The sequence below is a fragment of the Mytilus galloprovincialis genome, chromosome 10 (assembly GCF_965363235.1).
Source record: "Mytilus galloprovincialis chromosome 10, xbMytGall1.hap1.1, whole genome shotgun sequence".
NCBI classification, from domain to species: domain Eukaryota; kingdom Metazoa; phylum Mollusca; class Bivalvia; order Mytilida; family Mytilidae; genus Mytilus; species Mytilus galloprovincialis.
The window spans coordinates 82,621,932-82,645,302 of NC_134847.1; the positions used below are offsets into that span (position 1 = coordinate 82,621,932).

At 33.5% G+C, this 23,371-nt stretch overlaps 2 protein-coding genes and 1 long non-coding RNA gene across 3 annotated transcripts; 2 read left to right on the forward strand and 1 right to left on the reverse strand.

Annotated features, from left to right (window-relative positions):
* Positions 1–450: 450 nt before the first annotated feature.
* On the reverse strand, positions 451–11,851 carry LOC143049388 (uncharacterized). The gene is made up of 7 exons (XM_076223043.1): positions 11,689–11,851; positions 5,679–5,750; positions 4,492–4,941; positions 4,111–4,137; positions 2,727–2,858; positions 2,262–2,467; positions 451–573 (listed from the first exon to the last, which is right to left on the reverse strand). Exons 1-7 carry the CDS (start codon positions 11,783–11,785, stop codon positions 487–489), a joined length of 1,071 nt encoding a protein of 356 aa, XP_076079158.1. The 5' UTR covers positions 11,786–11,851; the 3' UTR covers positions 451–486.
* A 6,167-nt stretch (positions 11,852–18,018) lies between these two features.
* On the forward strand, positions 18,019–19,263 carry LOC143048586 (uncharacterized). The gene is made up of 2 exons (XR_012969888.1): positions 18,019–18,347; positions 19,171–19,263. It is a non-coding gene; the product is annotated as an uncharacterized LOC143048586 (long non-coding RNA).
* A 338-nt stretch (positions 19,264–19,601) lies between these two features.
* LOC143048587 (uncharacterized) lies at positions 19,602–21,422 on the forward strand. Its single transcript, XM_076222347.1, has 2 exons — positions 19,602–19,693; positions 20,500–21,422. The coding sequence occupies exons 1-2, from the start codon at positions 19,691–19,693 to the stop codon at positions 21,361–21,363; spliced, it is 867 nt and encodes a 288-aa protein (XP_076078462.1). The 5' UTR covers positions 19,602–19,690; the 3' UTR covers positions 21,364–21,422.
* The last annotated feature ends 1,949 nt before the right edge of the window (positions 21,423–23,371 follow it).

The following is a 23,371-nucleotide window of genomic DNA, read 5'->3' on the forward strand; positions in this document are numbered from 1 at the left end:
GATGGTTGACCGTTAAAGGATAACCGTTTCACAGATGATATCGGATATGTTCCTTATGTCGTAACTACAATACCCTACCTTTTCACGAATTTGACCTACCGAATTATACTATTTACCGGATTTGTAATAACATAAACAACACTACGGGTGCCATATGCGGAACAGGATCTGCTTACCCTAACGGAGCACCTGAGATCACCCCCATTTTGTGTGGGGTTCGTGTTGCTAAGTCTTTAGTTTTCTATGTTTTGGCTTGTGCTATTATTTGTCTGTTTGTCTTTTTAGTTTAGCCATGACGTTGTCAGTATATTTTCAATCTATGAGTTTGACTACTGTCCATCTCATATCTTTCGTTCCTCTTTTGATGAATTTTATTGTCTCAACCATTGGATTGATGCCCCTACTAGTGGAGGATTATTCATTACAGCATGCATAAATACAGGATAAAACAATTTAAAAAACGTTTATTTCAAACTATTGTCCTAATTAATTTACAATTTCTGCTGGAAATTTGATGCAAGCAATGTTTCTATCTTGATCATCTCTTATTTCAAGTTTTATGATCAAACGAATCTGAAAAAAAAGAAACAATGTGAAGAATTAATTTTCAGGGTTCTGGTGATGGTTCATCGATGAAGATTATATGTATAATCTCTGCATGTCTTTATTTGTATGCTTTAGGTTAAGTCTGTTGTACAGTTGTGATGACCTTATTGTCATTCAAATTTAAAGCAAAAGACCTACAGGTAGTGCCAGCCGTTAGTTTTTCTCGTTTGAAATAGTTTTAAATTTGTCATTTCGGGTCCTCTTATAACTGACTTTGCGATATCGGCTTTGCTTATTATTTAAAAAACAGTACTGTAACCTAAATATGTTAGATTTTGTGTCTTTTTGTCTCTTTTGTGAAGAGTTGTCTCATTGGCAATCATACCACATTTTTTTTAAAATTTAGTAACCGATACATATTCAAATGTTCGGAAGAGATCATGAGTTGTGATTATATGCTTAGTACTATTTACTATATGACTCTATGTGGAGTGCATTGATTTAATTGTAAAAGAATCTAAAATTTCATTCTTAAAAACATCCGTGAAGTATTTAAACCATACCACCACCACATTACTGTGTGCTTTATTAGCCGGTACACACACAAACTGATTTACGAGTTCTTCAAGTTTGTTTCTTTTTCTTTAAATGACCGTCTTATGCACCCCTTTATTCGTTTCTAAATTATTTTGAAAATATAATATACAATCAAACCTGCTTCCGAGACCAATTGGATTAAGCAAAAACCTGTGTTATAAGAACACTAACTTTAGATCCCTCTGTAGTTCGTTTCATATAAAGTGAACCTGAATTCAAAAACCACTTGTCTTAAGAGACCATTTTTGGCTTTCCCTTTAGTGGTCTCTTAAAACAGGTTTCACTGTTCTTATATTTACAACGTTCATATATAAATGACCCAACGACAATGCTGCATATATGTGTTTCAGATAGAAGACGTTATATGATATAAAAAAGAAGATGTGGTATGATTGCCAATGAGACAACTGTCCACAAGAGACCAAAATGACACAGACTTTAACAACTATAGGTCCCCGTACGGACTTCACCAATGAGCAAAGCCCATACCGAATAGTTAGCTATAACAGGCCCCGATAAGACAATGTAAAACAATTCAAGTGAGTCATTTTCTAATGTTTATAACCTCTCGGTCTTGAACGATATTGAGGTCCTCAGTAATAACATTGCGGTTGGGATCATTTTTAGATTAGACGTTTCACAGTCTCAGTTAAATCATTATTATTTTCTATACTAAAGTCTATTTCACTGACGTATAATTAAAACTATACTTCTGCTGTGTTTTTGTTTTTGTGTATGCGAAATAATAGATGGTTCGGTTTTACCGAAAAGAAAAGTATGCAGTTTATAATTGAAGAGTTAATAAATATGCTCGATAAGTTGATAAAATCAACACCTATATTATACCACATATTCAATTTCAGAAAATGTTGCTTATGATATTAAGCTTATGGATACACGGACACAGCCTATGATGACAAACAAGTTTAATGATACGCAAATATTTGTAGGGGGTAGGACGATTTTAAGCACAAAAGGGGGCGGGCGGATACATTTCATGATTTTATATATAATGCCTAATACATCAAACTATCGACATACTGTGTAATAACAACAAAAGAAGACGTTTAATAGCATGTTACAAGGAAAAAGTATAGAGAAAGACATTTGGACCTTACCAAAGGAAACAGAGGATGGATGAATGCAGCATTTCTGTACTGAATAGCTTCTCCAGCCTTTATATTACAATGATCTACATTATTGACACAGGCATCTTCTGTAATCCCAGTATATCGGATACCTTCCTCTCCATCGCTAGAAATCAGTGGCGAATAACCAGACAGAATACCGTGAACAATTGTTCTTACTTTTGTTGCATCAACATCTGAAGCAGATAAGTATAACAATGTTATTTATTTCAATGTTATAGATACACGATGTGAAAAAGCAACCAAACGGCAAAAAACTACAACTTGCGGTCTACGTACAATAAAAGCATGTATACACGTCAATATGTTAATGTGTGCCGTTGTAAATATGCATCCATGATTTTGTTGCCACAGGACCTTAAAAAAACATTAATATATCAATCAATACACTAAACACAAAACTCTAACACAATACACACATGTTTTTGTACTTACTTGAGGTGAAATTAACAAAAATTCTTGCTGTTGTATTTCTCTTCAGAAAGCAGAATCGTCTAACATTGAAGCCGGAACATTGAAATTTAACGGAATTGATCTGTCCGCTTTTAATATGTGACCCACTTGATCCTGAAAAAAATATAATCCTGATAATAATCATTAACGTATTATTCCCTAAAGGGTCGACTACCCAAAAGTATTTGTCATTGAATTATATTGTGTTATAAAGCCTGTTGGTCAAGTGGTCTAGTTCACAATGAAGGCGTCCGAAAAATTAGCAAATCGATGATTTCAACTTCACCATTTGGAACTCTAAGTTAAAAAGCTTCCTTGTGAGCAGCAATACTCTATCAAGGAAATAAGAATAGGAAATACAAGCCCGGGAATATCGTATATGTTGGGGAATATAATCTGCATGCAAGTGATGATGAAATGTTAACTTGTTACATAAAAATTGAAAGTTCAAAATTGTGAAGCTGAAATCTTCTCATTTGTCGTAAAGTTTGGTTTCATTCAACTTTCAGGGCCAATTTCTAGATGTTAGTTAAGATATGAGGCAGACTTTACTGTTGTATTTTTTGTTATCTCTATTTCGATGGGATAGGTGCGTTCAATAAAGAAAATAGTAGTATATAAACTCATCATAGATACCAGGACTAAATTTAGTATATGTGTCAGACGCGCGTTTCGTCTACAAAAGACTCATCAGTGACGCTCGAATCCACAAAAGTTAAAAAGGCCAAATAAAGTACGAAGTTGAAGAGCATTGAGAACCAAAATTCCTAAAAGTTTTGCCAAATACAGCTAAAGTGATCTATGCCTAAGGTAAAAAAGCCTTAGTATTTCAAAAAATTCAAAAATGTATAAACAGTAAATTACAGCTGTTCGAAATTCTTAAATCGATAGAGAAAAAACAAATCACAGTTACAAACTAAAACTGAGGGAAACGCAACATTAAAATGTAACACACACAGAAACGAACTATAACAATGGCCATTTCCCTGACTTGGTACATAGTCACCAAATTTTTTACAATTTGGCGGAAGTAAAGTAAAAAGGATATTGCTAACTTCTTTTGTTTCTTCTTACGAAGTTCCTGTATGAGGTCAGTCTCATAAGAATGAAGGACCAAGTAGGCAACAATCGGTGCAATTGGTTCCAATGGGTATGTGGATAGTTTGATGAAAACCCGGCCTCTAAACGTCACAAATATTTTGTCAATCAAGAAATCAAGCATTTTGATAATGTCAGTTTCTGAAAAAGTTTTGTTTGAATCAGATTGTTTTTGAGGATTCATCCCTCCCAAAGAAAAGATCTTTGTATCTACGTGGTTCATTCTTTTTAAATAAAAAAAAAGGTATATTGATAAAGGTTTACTCACCACAATCTTTGAAGACAACACTACTAACTATAGAAAACAAAGTTACACATTAAATCTATGCAGACAACTGATGGACATGCATCGGATACGAATTCCATTGAAAGCACGAACAGATAGTTATTTAACACAAGTTTGGACATGCATCGGATACGAATTCCATTGAAAGCACGAACAGATAATTATTGAACACAAGTTAGACTATATTGTGTATTTATCTAATCAACAACTTTCAGAATATATATATAAAATTATGTATATGTATCGCAGTATGCTAAAATTAGTCCGTAAAAGAGTTCAAAGATACCCGTTGGACTTCAATATTAACAGAATGTTTGACAAAAAAATGATAAAAAAAGACTTTTCATATTAAAGTCTACGTACAAGGGGTTGTATTAACAACAGGAGTCGTTGATACAGCAGTTGATTCAGTTGTAGAAAACGTAGTGACCTCAGTAGTTGGTAGTGAAGTTATTTCATTAGTAGTCACTGTAGTGTCCTCAGTAGTTTGCATTGTAATTTTTCCTGTTGTCGGTAGTGTAATTTTTCCTGTTGTCGGCAGTATAAGTTTTCTTGTTGTCGGTAGTGTGATTTTTCCTGTTGTTGTTAGTATAGTTTTTTTAGTAGATGGCAACGTAGCCCCTTCAGTGGTTGTTACATTCAATGCAGTTTTTTTAGAACTGACTGTAGTTGTTAGACGTGTAGTTATTTCCTTTGGAAATGTAGTCACTGCAGAAGTTGCTATTGAAGTTATCTTGGTAGTTGGACGTGTCGTTTTTGTGAGAGTTTGGAGTGTAGTATCTGTTGTTATAGGAGTTATTCTCTCTTCCGTATCTAAAAATATAGTGTCATTCGTTATTTGACTTCAAATTCGTATATGCCGGTAACAGCACTCTTTCATTGTTGCAGTCCTGACACAACAAATTGTTACACAAAATTAATAAAAGCATAAATTAAACGACATTGAAAAGGGGAGGGATGCAGAGTTTTTTTCTCGGATAAAGCGAAGTTTCTTTTAATCATATTAATGCTATGGCTGGCTTTGTGAACGTATAAGGATGATAAGACATTTCTCCTTTAGAATTGCAAAAAAAAAAAAAAAATATAATGAAAAAAATATATCTTGTTGACCTCGTTTAAAAAGAGGATAAAAAATAAAAAAGGCCGTAGTTGTAGTTAAAGCAGTTATTGTTTTAGAATATCATTTTTTTTTAGCCAAACACATTGGTGTCTTGACAGATGTGTAAAACGACCAAAATTTAACATTCATTTTACTTCATTCTGTTGGATGCATTTGTAGTTGCTTCCTTGGATTATATAATTAATTAAATAAGATACATTTGTGATTTTCTTTTGGTGATTTTAATCGTGTTCAGCTTACCATGTATATCTTTGTTCTTTCTTCTCTTTCTTGACATATAACATCATCAAAACGATTATAATAATACTGATTTATGCTATCATTTTTATGAATTTACGATACATAAGACGATCATTGCGATCACGCATTGTGTACTTAAAATCTTTTAATACTGATGTTGAATAAATCAATTAATAAGTTTGTTACATACTAGCAAACAAAACATGACTGTTTTGTTCATTCGCACTCGAACCGACTCCAACTCCATCCAGAAAAACTGTATCTAACAATGAAAAGAACACATATTATTTTTCCCAATGCCTGTTACTAGTTGGTTACGATACATCTCATCATAAATATACAGAGCAACAATAGAAAATCACAATAAGTGTCATAATTTTGTAATGCAAATATACTTTGAACTAGAGACGTTTGACTTTAGTGGTCAAACACTTTCAAATCTGGATACACAAAATTCCCATTATATTATTTGATTATCTGATTGAGGGAATTGTAGATAGGACAATTCTTCAAATGCGAACAGACATGTTTGTTTTTCACATGTCTTCGAAGGAATTATAGTCATTTCGTACCCTAACCATTTCGTACCCCCAACTTCGTACCCTGGCAAAAACCATTTCGTACCTTGACCATTTCGTACCGCATATAGTATAAACATGTAATACAATTTCATACATCATGGAAGATTAATATGTATGCCATTTTGTACCCCATGGAAGATTAATATGTATGACATTTCGTACATCATGGAAGGGTTATATGTAATACCATTTCGTACCTCATAGACGATTTATATGTTTGCCATTTCGTAACTCATGGAAGATTAATATGTATGCCATGTTGTACCTTATGTATATGCATGCCATTTCGTACCTCATGAAAGATTAATATGTATGCCATTTCATACCTCATGGAAGATTTATATGTAATACCATTTCGTACCTCATGGACGATTTATATGTAATACCATTTCGTACCTCATGGACGATTAATATGTAATTCCATTTCGTACCTCATGGAAGATTAACATGTATGCCATTTCTTACCTCATCGAAGATTTATATATAATACAATTTCGTACCTAATGGAAGATTACTATGTATGCTTTTTGTACCCTCAAAAACATGAAACGAAATAGCTTACATGTATTAAATCCACGAGGTACGAAATGGTAGATGCATTTGGCCAATTGGGAACGAAAAGGATTTTATCGTGGGTACGAAATGGTAAATGTTGGGTACGAAATGGTAAATGTTGGGTACGAAATGGCAGATTTTGGTACAAAATGGCAGAGGTACGAAATGATCAGGGTACGAAATTACTTACTTTCCTTCAGAGATAGTGATGCCAAGAATAAACGCTACGACATAGATTGTAACTGCAAATCATCATCTGGTCTGCATACATATTCAAGGTTCTTTTTTTTTACTTGTAAGTTTCCTCCGAACTAGCAGCAAGCAAACGGTTGATCATCTTTACAGTGATGCGAACAATAACAAAAGCACATTCCCATTATCCATCCATTATATAGGAATATTTTATGAAGTTGAAGTTTAATTGCATTATTAAAAAAGGATAAATTCATCCATCATTTTATGTAGGTATTCTTATAGATGATGCTAAACTTGATCATGATATTTGAGATATCAATCAGTTCTATGCAGCAAATGAAAATTTTATTATGAGAAATTAATCTCACTAGAAAAGACTATTCAATCTGCTGGCAAGGGTTTAACATACTTTTACCGTAATATCAATATGCTGCATATTTCATTGTGACAACTTGGTTGGTATTTCTTGGAATGACTACTTAATCCCCGACTAGAGATTAACATATGTTTATCGTTTTTTGTCAATTCGTCGTTTAATAAATTTTTATTGTTTCAGCTATTATTATCCCTCTTGCTTGAAAGACCAGGTTATCTAATCTTCGAACATAAGGCATATACTACAAGGTATTATTTGAGGCTCGCAATGTAAGACGATATTTAATTCTCCTATGACAATTTAATCGTTGAAGTTGGAATTGAGAAATGCATTATCTGTGATTCTGGTTTTGATAACATGTTAATGATATCAATAGAATATTGAAGAAAAAGTCTGATAAATTGCTGCAGGAAAAATACGTGATGATTTGTTCATTTATTTGAGTGAATTCTGTAATGATACAGGAACGGAATCAGCATATATAAGTATCATATGTCGCGTTATAAAAGCCACACAAACAAGCAGAATTTGAAATTCGACTAAACAGGAATCAACAGATATGAAGCTCGATTGATCTAATTCTTTGCTGTCTAAAAATAATGTTCATCCTCTTTAGGTGCTATAAACAGTACATATCATTTGATCTGCTGACGGGGAAGCAAATCTAAACATTAGCTATAATACAAAAAAATGTACAATTAAAATGTCAATTGTTTGTTCTTGAACAATTGAGAGGTCTTTCCTTTTCGTAATGTAAAATACATGTTCCAATAGTCGTAGAATGCATTGAAAAGCTTTCAAACACACATAAAACCGTTAAAATATGACAAAAACAACAAATTCGCTTTTTAGGACATGACCTTGACTTTTGACCTTGTGACCTTTGTAAAGGTCGTTGGTCCACGATGTCATTATATAAGACCCCATGGGTCTAGGACCTTTGGTTCAAGAGTTAAAGCTAATTTTGTCTTTTCAGAAACCGTTAAAGGGGGTTATGCCCCTTAAGGGTATGTCAAAGCTCTTCGGTCAAAATGTAAAAAAGTTGCGCCTTAGTCAACTCAACCTTTTTCACTATTTACTATTTCTGTAAGTATAATCGTTTTTGAGATATCCAATAAAATGTTGAAAGGTCAAAGGTCAAGGTCAACCTTAAAAAGCTTGAAAACACACTAAAAATCCTTTATATAAGGTTAAAAACACTAAATTCGCTATCTGGGACATGACCTTGACCTTTGACCTTTTGACCTTTGTCAAGGTCATTAGTCCCCAATGTCATTGCTGAAGACCCCATGGGTCTAGGACCTTTGGTTATGTAGTAAAAGCTGATTTTGTCTTTTCAGAAACCTAAAACAGGGGTTATGCCCCTTACAAAAAGGTCAAATCTCTTCGGTTAAAATGTAACAAAGTTGCGTCGTAATGACCCAAACATTTTCCACTATTCAAAACTTCTGTAAGTATAATGGTTTCTGAGATTATCCCATAACAAGGTGTTAGGTCAAAGGTCAAGGTCAACATACAAATTTGACCTTGATGTATTTTTTAAAGATACATGAATTGATGATGATTGGTGAAGATCCTAGGTGTCTACGACTTATGGTTTCTGAGTTTTTGTGGCCAACCGACACCGGTTAATTTTCATAGGGGCATAACCCTACCAATGAGTCGTTGAATCTTTTCGATCCAAAGGTAACGAAGAACCGGGGTCTGGTCCTGAACAAATTTCACCCTTTGTTTTTTTTCTACCTATTACGGTTACGGTGTTGGAACGATAACAAGGTTTTTGGGTTTCGGAGGGATTACTCCGAACCGACAAAATATTTCGACTAACAGGGTGAGTTCTGGATAGGTATGCATGACACTGATACAAAGTGTGAACATGAAAGCGACACGTCTTACGGTTAAGGCTGCTAACTTCTTCAAAGTTTGGCAGAAAAAAGAATAATAATAATTAAAAACCAATTGTTCAGAGAACAATTGAAGGTCTTTCCATCAAAACAATGTATTTTGATATGAAAAGTTGTGAAACTAAGTTTAAAATGTCATTTCAATCGTCAAATGATAGCTCCTAGTAAGCTGATTCCAAAAATATATTGTTTCCATACATTTTTTTTAAATAAGGGAGATAATTTGTTACTTCCGGTTTGAAAAATGTTACTTCCGATTATATTTGAATATTTACTTGACACTAATTCCAAAAATATCTGGTTCTATATACTTTTATATTAATAAAGTACAAAAAAATAGCTACTTCCGGTATACAAAAGGTCACTTCCGGTTGTTTTTTTCAAGGTTAAATGGTTTGATACCTTTTTCTAAAAGTTGTATATCTTTATCATGTATACATATAGAATAAAAGCAAAGGTCAAAATCTAGAACGCCAAATTAAGCTATGACCTTGAGATCAATTTCAAGGTCATAAACCAAGGACCTCAAATCAAAAGACCATAGGTCTTAATTATATTTAGTTAATGAGTTATATCACCAAACGCGTATTTTTAAATACAAGAGGGGAGAAAACTCCCTTTTACATTCAACGTACGCTTGCAATCAAAATTTACATCTTACGACATGTCGCAACTAACAATTTAGTAAAAATAATTTGTTGATATCTTATACAGTCTTTGGATATAAGTGAAAATAAGCCAAATTCAAATATTAGAATATGACCTTGACCTTTGACCTTGACCTAATTTTTATTTTTTGGGACCAAGGACCTCAAATCAAAAGATCCTAGGTCTCTATCAATTATGATTTATAAGATAGAAATTCATATCACTTATATCAGATGCATAAGGGGAAATAACTCTCATATGGAGCGGTCATATCGCTTCGGTCAAAACAGGACAAATCATGCCAAGGATATAACGAGCAATTTTGTAAAATAAATTTGTCATAATCTTTAACGGTTGCGAAGGAGATGCGCTAACAAGGAAAACAGTGTTTGGGGAGATAACTCCTACAAAGAAAAGTATTCGTTTACGCAGGGTAAATTTCAAAAGCGCATAAACTGTTCGATATCATATACAAAATATCTAAGCGACATATTGCGAAACAAATGTTTATCGCAAGAACAAAATTAGGCGGAAGAAAAAAAAAAATAATCAGAAGAAAAACAATAGGTCTTTCCACAGAAAAGTGGAAAGACCTAATAATAATAATAATAAACAGAAGAAATACAGTAAGGTCTTTCCCTTTTGAAAAAGGAAAGACCTTAATAAAACATTGACAAGATGTACGGAACCAAAAGACAGGTTTAGATAAAGATGTTGAAATTATTTGTTTTCCTATGAAATTATTGCCGTCAGACGGTTCCATGTTCGTCCTCATCGCTGTCCCGATTATCTGAAGGTAGTGTGCACAATGGAAGGTAAAATTGTTGCATTTAAAATGACCCAAAGTAGGCAGCTGAATAAACATTCGGTTGGTGGTTTTAAAATGGTGGTAGATATTTTCTTGCACTATTGAATTTCGTCATCATGAGGTATGTTGGTATACAAAGAGGTGACATCCAAGGTGACAAGAAGCGTTTCCTGAGGAAGATGGTTCATTGATTTTATTTTACGAAGATAATCTGTGGAGTATTGCATGTGAGAAGGTACATTTTCTACATGATATCTTAAATTGAAGATTACAAATGTACTAATTCCGAGATTTTCTCAGTCAGGTGGCCGTTTGTGGATACAATTGGTCTATCAGGGTTGTTAACCATGTGCATTTTGGAAAGAAAATGCACCAACCATGTTTAAAGTTCTTTGGTTTTAATTATCTGATTTTATCCTATTGTATGTGATCTTCAATGTGCATTGTTTGCAACGCAGTATTAATTTGGAAACTTAACTACGAAGTAGGGTCATGGTTAAGTATTCTATGAAATCTCTCACCAGTGAGCACACGTTCTACTTCCGCGATGTATTCTTTGTCTATTACCACAACGGCACTTCCCTTGTCTGCTTTTCCCTTTTTATCACAATATCATATCGGTTTCTCAATGCTTTTATGGCTGTTTTCTCGGCAGAAGAGAAAACAATAAAACGACGAATTGTTAGCTAGATTAATAACATCCGGTTTGATTTTGTCGATACAATCTTGTAGTGTAGCAGATTTGCTTAAGTTTGTTGAATCCATCAACTCTTCTGTTTTTAGCCAGTAATACTGATTGTTTTCCTCCGAGTCTGAACTGTCGGAGTCTTTCACGGTGTTTATTTGATTGACGTGAACTGAGGACAAGCTGATTTGATTGAATGCGTTTGATATCACTTATTTCGTCTAGTTCAAGATTAGAAAATTAGTCACGAGATCATCAGTAGAAGTTATCACTTAGTTTGTAAAATTGCTTCTTGATATATCGATTCGATCCACCAGAATAAAGGAACAGTTGTACAGAATAATTTTCCATTGATGAAAAAGTCCGTATGACTTATATGAATAGCGTATATTATATTTTATAAGTACAGAAGTACAAGTTTGAACCATAAATTGTTAATACAACTTACTACTTGGGTAAGAGTGATGTTCCAACACATTTTGTTTCAATCCAAATGACTTGTTCGTAGATTCAAATACAAACAGTACTAATAATATCACCATCATTTTAAATGTTTGGAATATTACGAATAATGTCCGATTTTAAATTTTAACGCTTTTATTGCAGAGTTTATGTCGTGAAGTGCACAGCATTAGACATAAAAACCGAGATAAAACATGGACATGTTGATTACTACAATACGTTATCCAATGACCTTTACCAGTGGCGTATTACTCGGTGTCATCCAGTTCATGTGATTCACCTAATTCCTTAAATTCGAGGTGCATTCATGATTATATATTCCTTAGACATTTATCTGATCTAAATAAAAATGTTACTTCCTTATGCAACTCTGAGTGGTGCTTTTTATGGAGTTCGTGATGCTCTTTTTAGTTTTCAATGTTGTGTTGTATCTTTCTGTTTTCCCCATGGCGTTGTTAGTTTATTTTCTACTTATGTGTTTGAATGTCCCTATGGTATATTCGCCTCTCTTTTTAATCTCTCAGTCTCATTAATTTTACATTAAGATGTTTTCATAAATCTAGATTTAATATTAATTATAGTGATCATAAATCTCTAATAGCATTTAACATTGAGTGGAACACTTCAACACTAGTGTAAAGATTTAAAGTAATCATCTAGACCTTTTCAGTAATCTATATTGGTTGAGTGTCGGACTTCATTAAGTCTGCAAATTTATATATTTCATGTGGAACTATATCACTGGGGTGAAGCTGATGACCGTAACTGCATTTACGGTCATCCCAAGATGTCGGGTGAAAAATTAGGTCAGTATCTGAATTGTCTGTTACAGTGTTTCTATATCATTTTCCTTACAAAGTATATATTGAAACGATGTAAATTTATAAAAGATTCACACAGAAATCACAAATTACTACCGAAAAATGTTCAGGAAACGCGAAATTCAATTTGAAAAAATCGATAAGATGTCCGTAAATCATTATCAAAATATTTTCAAGATGACCGTAACATAAAACAAGGATGACCGTGATTGGTAAACAGATAACCGTAACTTGTAAAAGATGACCGTAATTTGTAAAGAATGACTGTAATTTATGAAGGATGATCGTAACTTTTGAATGATGACCCTCAATTCTAAGAATATCCGTATTTTTATTCATAGCTTTTTGTTGTGTTTGTCTCAATAGGGGCTTAGTTAGCGGATATAAACATGTTTTATTAATTTATTTTTAACTATTTGCCGTATTTTGAGTTCATGACAATGATAGTAAATTGCAAATTTCTCATAAACGATGAAATATTTATTGATAACGACTTTAAAATTTTAATACAAATTGACAGAGATACGACGAAAAGTTGAAGAAACAAGAATGTGTCCCTCTGAGGTGTCTCTAGTACATGCCTTATCTACACTATAATTTTCTATGTTGAGTGGACCGTTAAGATGGGAAAAAAACTGTAATTTAACATTATGATTAGAAAGATCATATCGTAGAAAACATGTGTACCAAGTTTCAAGTTGATTAGACTTCAACGTCATCAAAAACCTCCTCGACCAAAAACTTTAACCCGAGGTGGGACAGACGGACGAACGAACAGACGAAAGGACGAACAAACGAACGGACGCAGACCAGAAAACATAATGCCCATGTATGGAGCATAAAACACTAATCAAACATATGAATATCAGGTAATCGAGCCTGTGTGTATGGTTCCAGAGGAAGCAGATTAAAATCTTAGTTTGTCTTTATATATGAATAACATTGCTGTATATACAAATTGACAAGGTTCCCCTCAGTGGTGGTTCCAAGGGGGTCCGGGGTTGGAACCCCCTTTTCATTTACCGATTTGTGTATTTGAATGGGGACACATAGTTTGAACCCTCTTTACCCTGGGTTGGGACCCCCCTTTTTTTAAAATGGCCTGATCCGCCCCTGCGCCTTGTGATACGCTATTTACACACAAGACTATTTTAAGGATCTATTTTGCTGGAGCTCGCCTTCACTAGTTTGGTCGTAGTATTTTAAAAACAGGTTCTTGTATTTTACTTGCAAGACAAAATAGAAGACAAATCAAAGACGATATAATATCAATGGGTGTACATCCATTGGCATTTTTAAAAATGCCAATTTATTATGTCATTACAAGGAATTCCAGAAATAAAGAAAAAATCTTTTGGCTTTTAGTTGGAGGCTGTGCAGCACACTTTTTTTTTTATTATACTTGTAAGGTGTCATTTAATCGCGCTTTTGTTGCATGTTTCCCCCACTTTTTCATGTGCATGTCTTGTTGTATGTTCATTTTAAAAGTTATACCCTCTACCGTTAAAAAAGATATATATGGTGACTTTTGTATTTAAAGCACGTCTTATTTTCTCCTACTTATAGGATAATACTCTCATATAAATACGTTTTATATCAACACCATTAATGAGGGGGACAAGGGGTTTAACTGTTATGCTGTTATGGGGCAATTTAATTCTTTGTTATCTGTTATTTTAAAAATACATTTGCTGTTAGCTGTTATTGTCTTATTCTTTGTTAGCTGTTATTGGGCTTTTAGTTTTTTTGTTATCTGTTATTGTGATAATGTATTTGCTGTTAACTGTTATTGAAAATTGGAATGTTAGCATTTTTTTTGACAGTCAATCTTCGGTATAAATTGAAGATCACTGGACATTGGGGTCTACCACTACTAATATGTTTGTCCCGTATTCAGAGAAGGATTCCATTAACATATACCCATCACAGAAGTGAGGTCCAGGACAATTCAAGTATATCTAATGATTATCCTTTGTAATAAATTCCATTTTTTTTTATGAATGTGTATTTAGAATTATCTTAATTTTTTGTATGAGAATAATGTTCCTTGTTTCCCGTACGAACATATTAAATTAAAACAATTCTTAATATGACAAAAAGGAAAACATATGGCCAGGAATATCTGACAATGATCTCAATTAAGGACTAGGTCCTAACAACCACTTAACCTTTTATATAATATGGTACATAGACTCAGCTCTGTGGTTCTTTTCAAAGCAGAACCAAATGCATTGTACAATGAAAGTTCCAAAGATGTACTTGGGTCCGAAGCTGCACATAACTCATTACAAACACAGATTTATTTTGTTTCAAGCCATTGTTTCCCTACTAAACTATGTATTCTACTTACTACAGTCCGTGTAACGTAATGCCCGCGTCACACTGTCCAGATTTTTACGCCGATTGCAACACGATTATGGAAATTTTCAAAATCGGGACTGATCGTATCCAGATCCGGCTATTCGTAGTGCCATCTTTAACCATCGTAGAACCATCGGCCGCTTTTTCTAGCCTTCGGGGACAACTTCGGGAAGGGTTCTAAATTTTTTAACATGTTAAAAAATCCCCGAAGGTGCGTCCGATGTTGAGGGTTCGTGTTGAGTTCGTATCACCATCCTCACCATCGTAATGTCACCGGGAATGCATCTTTGAACATCGTATTGCATTCGTGTTTCCATCGTTTCCATCGGGCAGTTTTGACATTACGATGTCTACACGAATGAATCACGAAGCTACCCGACGGTCTTACGATGGCAACACGACTTCGTGAAGACCTCGTAATCCAGTCGTGTTGCCATCGAATAAACGTACGAAGGCGACAAGATGGAACTACGACGGCAATAAATCCAGCTAAATGTAAGTTAATTTTCGCGCTACAATACATTTAAAGTGCCATGCGCGAAATGCACTGGTCAGTCTAATACGACAGTTAAGAAAGACGTTCACAAAACATGGAGCTCATATCATCTGATTCTATGAGAACAAGAAAGGCGACAGCGTTGTTTCTATTAATTCGAATGGAACAAGAAGAGCAGCTATTACAGGCTCAGGATTTACTTTTGCAAGTAAAATATTATTTTTTTGTCAATTTTTCATATCAAGTAACATAATGAAAATATTAAACGCGCCTCGTATACACCGACATTGCAGGTACACGTATATAGGGAAACCAACTTTTTCTTCATTATTCTGATTTTTTATCTATCGTATGAGTGAGTTGTTGTCACACGAATGTTTTTCTATATGTCATATTTTGTCGCATTTGTTGCTTTCTCCACATCCTTCCTTTTGTCTATATTATTATGATATTCTCCTGGAAAGAGCTCTTTTTGAATAAAAGTGATCAACGAACCCATTACCTTACCTTTAAGACAGATCAGTAAACATGGGCATAATTATGGGTGATTTTTCAGACTAGTGCACACATTTTACAGTTCAAACAAGGCAATGCCGAGCGTGGCATCCCCTCGTATGTAACATATTGGGGACAAATATGGACACTATGTTTGTATATGACACATGCAGAAATTGGTAAATTGAATATGCATATTTGATACATAAACTATTTTTTAGAAATCAACCAAAACATTCAGTAACTGGAAATACCTTTAATATTGTCTTTAGAACCAGCAGGTAAAAAAATGAGCAACCAATTTCCTGTGTTTTATGCTATTTCAAGGAGAAAAAACAAGTCCATCTGCATGACCTTGACCTTTGGCCTTGAACGTAAAAAATGTCAGATCATTACAAGGAGGAACAATATACCAAATGTGGTTAAAATCTTTTGAAGCATATTGGTTTTAGAGTGTCCACAAGGGTGATACTGCCTTGTATTACAACTGCCACTGTGACCTTGACCTTTGAACTTTTAAGTCAATAGCGCTTAAAATATTCTTAATGAGTAACACCATACCAAGTTTTGAGCATTTTGGTTCTAGAGTGTCCATAACAATTTTATCTACACGCAACTTACATGTAGTAGGCGAGGGGTTAATAAACTAAGTTTTATAAATAAGAATTAGACAAAAAGATCGATTTCCCGCCATGCATGGCAGACTTGTGCAGAAACGATATGTTGTCGAAATTCTGTTCGTATCATAAAAAAAGTAAGCTGTATACGACGTCTTTTAGACATCGTATGGCCATCGTGCATCATCGTAATCCATCGTGTAGCCTTCGTAAGCCATCGTGTAGCCTTCGTGATCCATCGTGTAGGCTTCGGCTGAGATATGAAGCTTAACTACCCGTCTTCGGTTAACCTTCGTATGTCCATCTTTTGCTATCGTATATAATTTCGGCACCATCGTATAGACATCGTTATTCATCGTACTTGCTTCGGTCACTTTTTGGTATTTTAACGAGATCGGGACCAACTTCGTACGAACTTACAATTTTCGCTTTCGGGTGTCCATCGTATATAAAAATCGGGACAGTGTGACGCGGGCATAAAAGTTAACAATACGAACGATGCCCGAACCATGTACGGACGATGCCCGAACGATGTACGTACGCTTCCCGAACGATGTACGAATGCAAACGAAACGCTGACCGAACGTTGTACGGACGCTGAACGAATGATGTACGAACGAAACCATGTACCATAAACCATACCATAAACGAGAACATAAGCGCCCTTCTATCGTACATCGTATGATTTTGCGTACATCGTATGATTTTGCGTACATCGTATGATTTTGCGTACATCGTTTCATTTAGCGTATACCGTATCGTTTAGCGTACATCGTTTCGTTTAGCGTATATCGTATCGTTTAAGCGCACATCGTTTCTTGGCGTGCATAGTTTAGCGTACATGTTTTTTTTTAAATATAAAACAAAAATTGTTTTCTGTTTAATCTTTTGATATAGGTGATAATATGTGTAAAATTTAGATTGGATACATGTTTTAGGTTTTATGCCCCACCTACGATAGTAGAGGGGCATTATGTTTTCTGGTCTGTGCGTCCGTTCGTCTGTCTGTCTGTCCGTCCGTCTGTCCGTCTGTCCGGCGTAAACATGTCGCACCGTAACTTGAGAACGACTTATCTAAATCTCATGAAACTTAAAATAGTTGTTTCTTATGATGGTCAAATGATCTATATACTGTTTGGTGAAAATAAGATTTAAACTTTTTGAGTTACGGCACTTTGTAACTAAAACAGGGGGGTGTTTTTTTTCACATGTCGCACCGTATCTCAAAAACAATTTATGATTATTGCTTGAAACTGTACACACTTCTTTGTTATACTAATTTAAAGATCTGTATACTTTTTGGTTTGATTCAAAATTTTATTTTAGTGATATTTGTAGAAAAAAACAGGGGGGGGGGGGGGGTGTTGTTTCACATGTCCCGCCGTGTCTCAAAAACAATAAATGGTTATTGCTTAAAACTTCCTCAGAAACTATTTATGATTATTGCATAAAACTTCAACACAAGATGTCGGGCGTATCATGCGCTCATTGCGCAGCTGTTTATTTAGCTCGAGATTTCAGATTTGACCCTTTCGGGATTCGAGAATTCTTTTTTCGAATTTCGGGATGTCAGGATTTTAATTTATTTAAATTCAGGACCTCAGGATTTCAGGATCAGGACCCCTCCTACCCCCTTTTATTCTGGATTCCCTTTAGTTAGAAGATAAAATAAATCAGAATGAATAAAAAGTTAATGATTTAATTTTTTTGGAAGCCTTGTTTTTACCCAATAAAAACTGCCTCTATATAAAGACCATACTAGAATATTTTGCATTTAGGGAAGTAAATTTACAGCACATATATGTAATATTTGTGACTAATTATGTTTTTACAGAAAGAGCAGGTAGATAATTTAGTGAGTAGTATTGATAAATGCACATGTGTGGAAACTTCTCAATTATAATGGTCAATAGTGCTGGGATTGTCAACATGAGTTGTCTCTCCTTATGTTTATCCATCAACATATCTAGGGCTTTACTTTTACTAATTGACATTTGTATTTTAATTTACTGTAAAGACAGGAAAACATATTCAAGAAGATATATAGTCAATTATAAATACATTATTATTCATGATACTGTGGATTCACTATTATTTGTTGGATACCAATTTTCATGGGTACAGGTGAACCAACAAATTTAAATGTTCAACGAATTATAAATTTCTTTAAAATTGTATACAGACTTTGGCAGAACCAGGAAATCACATATTCACAAAAATGTAAGATTTCCCCAATCCACGAAAATTTGTACCCATGAAAATGAATGAAATCACAGTAATAACACTACTAACATAATGCTAAGATAAGGAGGGTCAACTCTTGATATAAGCAGATGATCAGCTTGTAAACCCATATATAGATTGTCACACCAGATTTTCCAGGTACAGGGTTTTGTTTTAAAAAAAATTCACTCACTTCCACAATTGTGAAGCATTGACCTTGTTTCAATATTTATACAGCTGCTATTAATTGTGGAAAATACATTAAATGATTACACATTATTGCCAAAATAACAAATGGACTTTGAATGCGACTTGATCTGAACTATTATCATTGTAGCAATCATCAAGAGTTTATAACATCTATTGTATATTTGATATACTTTAGTCATTCGCTTATCAACCAGAGGGAATAAATGTTAACACTTCTTCAATAGGATATTTATGTTGCATTGTAGGAGTTCAGAGAGAAACAAAGACAAGAATATGAAGCCAATAAACGTGTTCATATACAGGAAGCTGAGAAACTACAGCAGAGAAAGGAAGAGGAGCTCCAACGAAGGAAAGAAATGGTTAGTAGGCAAGATTGTTTTATGGCAAAGGGAAAGAGAGAGTTATTTGGTGTTATAGGAGTTAAACTTGAATGTGTAGCATGCAGAAATAGTGCTGATGTTTTGAATCTGTTATAACTACAGAACCAAGCCCTTTCTCTTTGTAACTAAAGAAATTGAGTTTGTTTCAATGTAAAATCAATCTTGTAATTGTCGTTATTGATAGGGTTAAAACCTGATGAAGTCAACAGACATTTTAGAATATCTCATAATAAATATATTTATGTAGAGATGTGTATGCAGTGTTTTATAACAGACCAACCACTTGTGTAAAAGACAAGAATATGAAGCCAATAAACGTGTTCATATACAGGAAGCTGAGAAACTACAGCAGAGAAAGGAAGAGGAGCTCCAACGAAGGAAAGAAATGGTTAGTAGGCAAGATTGTTTTATGGCAAAGGGAAAGAGAGAGTTATTTGGTGTTATAGGAGTTAAACTTGAATGTGTAGCATGCAGAAATAGTGCTGATGTTTTGAATCTGTTATAACTACAGAACCAAGCCCTTTCTCTTTGTAACTAAAGAAATTGAGTTTGTTTCAATGTAAAATCAATCTTGTAATTGTCGTTATTGATAGGGTTAAAACCTGATGAAGTCAACAGACATTTTAGAATATCTCATAATAAATATATTTATGTAGAGATGTGTATGCAGTGTTTTATAACAGACCAACCACTTGTGTAAATTCATCTAGTTATAAATCTAAACATATATTTTGTAAGAGGAAAAAAAAAATGGTTATAAAAAATATGATATGGTATGATTGCCAATGAGACAATTATAGTCAACTGTAAGGCCTTCAACAATGAGAAAAACTTGTACTGTATTACAGTAAGATGGGCTATAAAAGACCGACATGAAAATATGAAAGAATTCAATTACTAAGTCTAATTTATAACTAAACAATTTACGAAAAAAACAAATATGATGAACATGAACCATTGACAACCACTGAACTGCAGGCTCCTGACTCCAAGACAAGCACACAAAGAATGTGGCATGGTGAAACATGTTTGTGAGCGAAACATGTTTGTCCAACCTAGGACAGCAGTACAACAGTACAACATGAGGAACAAATTATAAAACAGAGAGGCATCTAAAAGTTAAAAGCAGACACATCCAGCAGACTTTACATCTCAAAAAAAAAAATAAAAAAAAAAATGTTTTGATTATTGTAGGAAAGAGAACAATTACAGAGAATGCAGGCTCAGAGGGATGCTGAGGAGGCAGCCCTGAGGGCAGAGGCCAGGACACGAGAGGAGGAATACAGACGGGAAGAGATGGAACGACAGAGGGAGAAAGAACGACAGGAACAAAGAGAAATAAGAGTTAACGAAGAAAGAAAAAGACTTGAAAATATGTCAAATAATAGTCACACAGGTTATCAACCTTACGCAAACTTGCCCGCTCAGACACAGTTTGATAAAGGAGCCCCTCCTCCTCCACAGAGAGGAACTTCGTCGTATGAAATGGCTAATCAGTCATTTGGAAGTCGTTCTAACATTCAGACCAGTGTTCCAACTAATAATGGAAATAATTATCGTGGAATGTCTACGTCACGTTCACATCCTGGTCCAGAAATTAGTGCTCCACCTGGAATGAATCCGAAAAAATCAGTTTCATTTAATACACAACCAGACACTCATTTGTATACCCCTCATGGTTCTCAGTCATCATACAGAACATCGTCGGTTTCATCAGACACAAACAATGTTAGTTTTGAACAAAATATGCCATTACAGAGTCAAAATGATTCCGTGTTTAATAATTCACCACAACAAAATCATGTGGAACCTAAATATAGAACATCAGAAAATACCCCCAGTGTTATTGGTTCACAGGAAATATACAGAGATCCTAGAAACCGAATAGCAGCTCAGAAAAAGGTTAACATTAAAAAGGGGCATGGGGCTGAACGAATGTCATTTAGAGATAAAATGAAATATTTTGCTGCAGAAGCAGGAGAAAATACTCCAAAAGAAAAACCCAAAGCTTCCCGGACATTGAGAAATATAGAATCTCAGTTACATAACGGACAGTGATCAAATATACAGAGGACAGAATATTTTTATAAAGGCATTTAATGGATTTTTTAAGTTGTCAGATTGTTTCTTTTTAGTATATTTCCAGTATGTAAATAATTGAATACAAGAATATAGACACATCATTTTGCACACTAAGATTTTTCATGTACTTTGATTAAAGGTGTTGCTAAAAAGAAATAGTTCTGATGTTATTTCTCAAGAAAAAAGTTTCGTGCTTTCATAGAATGAAGAAAAATTTGGAAATTTTTGCTTTGAATTTTTCTAGAGAAATCATTGATTAATTATATATATATAACATGTGATTTGATAAGTGAAGGATATTATTTGTCAACTTTTATATTACACTGTTACAGATTGTGATGGTTTTACTTTGCAAAATTATTTCACTTTATATTAATTGGGTTGTTAATTTTAATATGAAATATAATTTTCTTTTTTTAAATGTGAATGGTTGTATGAATGATGGTTGTCACTGTTGGAATATTTGTTTCTTATTTACTGTTGTTAAGTCATGTTAATCATGAATATAATTATTTTTAATATGCATCTATTTATACAAAATAATACAAACAAGCATTAAATCTCACACAGAGATTATTATACAGGAAATATTCACAATATTTTTACATTGACTGCTATATGCTATTAGCAACAATATCACATTAAAAGAATTTCTAAAACACCATATCAATGAGGATTAATAGCATATATCTTATTATTAACAATATTTGAAAAAATATCTTTTTGAAATTTTCTCTAAAAGGAATGCTATGAAGGAAGTCATAATTTATGAAAAAAATTAATAACTTTATACAGTTAAGATTTTTTTGCACTTTAATATGCATTTTTGAGAGTGCCTTCTTTTTTAGTCACAATTTGTGTCCTTGAGAACTGCAAATAATGTGTATCATTCTATTTTATAATGTACATATAATGCATTTTATTTATCAAACAGAAGTTTGATGTGTTGAACATTATACAAGTACCAGAATAAGTGTGTAAAAAATGGGAGAAATGCCTGAATTTTTTTTTGTTGAAAGTGAAATTGAAAGGTTGTTATTTTATATATTGTTTTTTTTTCTTTCTTTTTAAGGTGTATATAAGTATAATTATCATATGTATATATGTAAATAAGAAACAAATTTTAAGACATAACATATATATTATATATTCCACATACATTACATTTCCATTGTTTGCATTCTATATATATGTTATGATAGTACTAAATTATGCACCATTATCAAGCTATTGTATTTTATTTACTCCTTTGAAGGAGCACCTTTTAAGAAATTATGGATGTGAGATCAGGATAGAGAGGTTGTAAATCTATGTAAAATGAATACGTGTTTCTTAATTATATGCATTACATAACTGTCCACTTCAAATTAGTTTACTAGTATATTCCACATATTCTCCCATACATAATTAGGAATTTTACCAAATTAACAGTTTCAAGTCACATGTCTTGTAGAGAAGCCAGTGACAACACAATATAGTAATTAAAGTATCATTATAGAAAGATATGATACATAAATTAGAATTAAATAAACTTCAATATGCAGGAGGGGTGTGACAAGTATTTTTTTTATTCTCTCCTTCATGGAACACAGAAGCTATATTTTATTTATTGTTTTGGTATCTGAATTTGTTTTACCCTGTGTAATCTGGAACACCTGTCCATTGTAAATCAAGGTGTCCATACTATACAGGTAGTATATAATGTGACATAATTTCATATTAACCAAGTTGTTTAACAACTGCATATATCATATCATGTGCTAGGTTGGTGAAGTATAGGTTTATTTATGTAGTGCTAGGATGCCATGTAGATATTTGATTTACACAGTAGAATTTTATTATTTGTGATATTTCAATTTAGGAAGTTTGTAACTACAATATGGAATAAAAAAACTTGTTTTATAATTCAAATGAAAATAAAATTTTCAAATATACATTATAGGTCAGATTAAGGGTGATCAAATTCTATATTAGCATATTAAGA

Excerpts from the sequence above, each read along its gene's own strand:
- LOC143049388 (XM_076223043.1), bottom strand. The coding sequence starts at position 11,785 with ATGATGGTGATATTATTAGTACTGTTTGTATTTGAATCTACGAACAAG. Across the intron at positions 5,751-11,688 it reads ACATCACTCTTACCCAAGTA|ATACAGTTTTTCTGGATGGA; the intron begins GTAAGTTGTATT and ends TTTCATTGTTAG. Across the intron at positions 4,138-4,491 it reads TGTTGTTAATACAACCCCTT|TTAGTAGTGTTGTCTTCAAA; the intron begins GTACGTAGACTT and ends TGTTTTCTATAG.